General features: G+C 31.7%; 1 protein-coding gene across 1 annotated transcript in view; it reads right to left on the reverse strand.

The window, feature by feature from the left end:
* LOC107858248 overlaps positions 1 to 619 on the reverse strand; it is an 859-nt gene extending 240 nt beyond the window's left edge. The window contains exon 1 of the mRNA XM_047407837.1: positions 272 to 619. Coding sequence (XP_047263793.1) covers positions 272 to 619 — 348 coding nt within the window. The remainder of the gene's footprint in view (positions 1 to 271) is intronic.
* Between the last annotated feature and the right edge of the window lie 1,376 nt (positions 620 to 1,995).

A 1,995-nucleotide genomic window follows, 5' to 3' on the forward strand; every position in this document is an offset into this window, starting at 1 on the left:
TTGCCGAAGTCAGGCCACCCCATCTAACTCTTTGCCGACCCTCCTCACTCCTTCTCTTCTTACCCCTCTTAATAACCAAATCCATCACCAGAATTCTATGTTGTGTCACAAGATTCTCATTCGGGAAGACCTTACAATCCTTACACAAAACTCTGTCCTCTTTTCTAAGCAGCAAAAAGTCAATTTGGGTCTTAGCTAGCCTACTACAAAAAGTAACCAGGTAATCCTCCTTCTTCGGAAAGCAGTAATTCACCACCACCAACCCAAAGACCCTCGCAAAATCCAAAAGATCAGCTTCCTCATCATTCCTAACCCCAAAACCATAGCCTCCATGCACATCCTCATACACTAACGGCACTGACCCGATGTGCCCATTAAAGTCCCTTCCTATGAAAATCTTCTCCGAGATAGTCATGCCTCGAACCACGTCGTCTAAAACCTCCCAAAATCTCTTCTTCTCCTCCTCGTCTAGGCCCACCTGTGGCGCGTAAGCACTACAGATGCACAACGAAAATCCCCCAATGACCAACTTAATAGTAATCACCCTATCACTAACCCTGTTAACTTGCATTACCTGCCCCCTAAGCTCTTCGTCCACTAATATACCTACTCCATTCATGCGCCTATCACTATCCGAGTACCACAACTTGTACCCATCCACATCCCTAGCTTAGAACCTACCCATTTGGTCTCCTGGACACACGCAATATTGATCCTTCTCTTCTTGAGAATCTTAACCAGTTCTATCGACTTACGGGTATGATAAATGTAAAAATTAAAAATATAAAATGCAATGACAACAAAAAAGATGAGAAAAAAACATTTAAAAAGTAATGAAATAAGAATGAGATAAGGGAAAACGAATATAAAAAAATACAAAGAAAAATAAATAAAAATAAAAAATAAAAAAATGAGAAAGAAAAAAAAGAAATATAAGAAACGAGTAAAAATGTAATGAAAAAAAAAAACAAAAAAATGAAAAACAAAAAATAAATTAAAGAAAAAGAAAATAAAAAACCTAAAAAAGGAAAAAAAAATTTAAGCATAGGTGGGTGACTTCTGTGTTTAAATAAATATTCATATTTTAACCATTTGTCCATATTTGTATGAATTTTTAAAATGAGTTGAAGTCCATATTTATCTATTTGAAATATGAGTGATCCAATTCAATAAGTATGAATTAAATGGTCACTTTTTACAAATATGGACTGAAATTACCATCCCTGATGATGGGCAAGTTACATATTTTACAAGTCGGATATAGGTAATTTCTGATCATTGTCGCCGGTAACCCAAAAAACCATTCCCTCCCGCTGGAAATTGCTCCCAAACCAGATCTGATGAATTTTTTTCCAAATCTGACGAAATCTCACTGGAAATAAATCGACCAGTCTCCGGCTAACGTCCCTATGACTTGCTTTCGTCACTTTTTTCTTTGTTTAAAATCCGATGGAAAGCCATCGAAAATACTCAAACATTGCTTTGTTACTGTTCCGTAGAATGTGTTGGAAAAACAATGATATCAATGTTGATATTTTCAGAATTGAACCGAAAACATATTATTATATATATTTAACTTGATATGTATTTTTATAATCTGTTATTTTAATTTTTTTAAATAAATTAGATTTAAAAATCATAATAAAAATTAACATGATATAAATGGCTTTATTTATTTTATTTTTATTTTATTAAAAGGTTAAAGTTTCAAATTTTTTGTGCTCCTTTTAAAGAAAAATAAAAAAATAAATTGGAATCTTTATTTTATTTGTAAATAAGTTATACAGTAATATTTATGTTGGATAAAAATTTTATTTGCCAATAAAGTTAGAATTTTGACTAATATCTTGACATTGAAAAAATAACTTGCTTTTTTATTCGAATATTTTGTGAATTTTGGGATTTCTTATTTAAGATATTTATGTTTGTCTTCAATTTCAAATGTTAAACGAATTTTCTTTGTGGATTTTAATTAATTAATTTTTATTATCATTA

Source organism: Capsicum annuum, chromosome 2 (genome assembly GCF_002878395.1).
Source record: "Capsicum annuum cultivar UCD-10X-F1 chromosome 2, UCD10Xv1.1, whole genome shotgun sequence".
NCBI classification, from domain to species: Eukaryota; Viridiplantae; Streptophyta; class Magnoliopsida; order Solanales; family Solanaceae; genus Capsicum; species Capsicum annuum.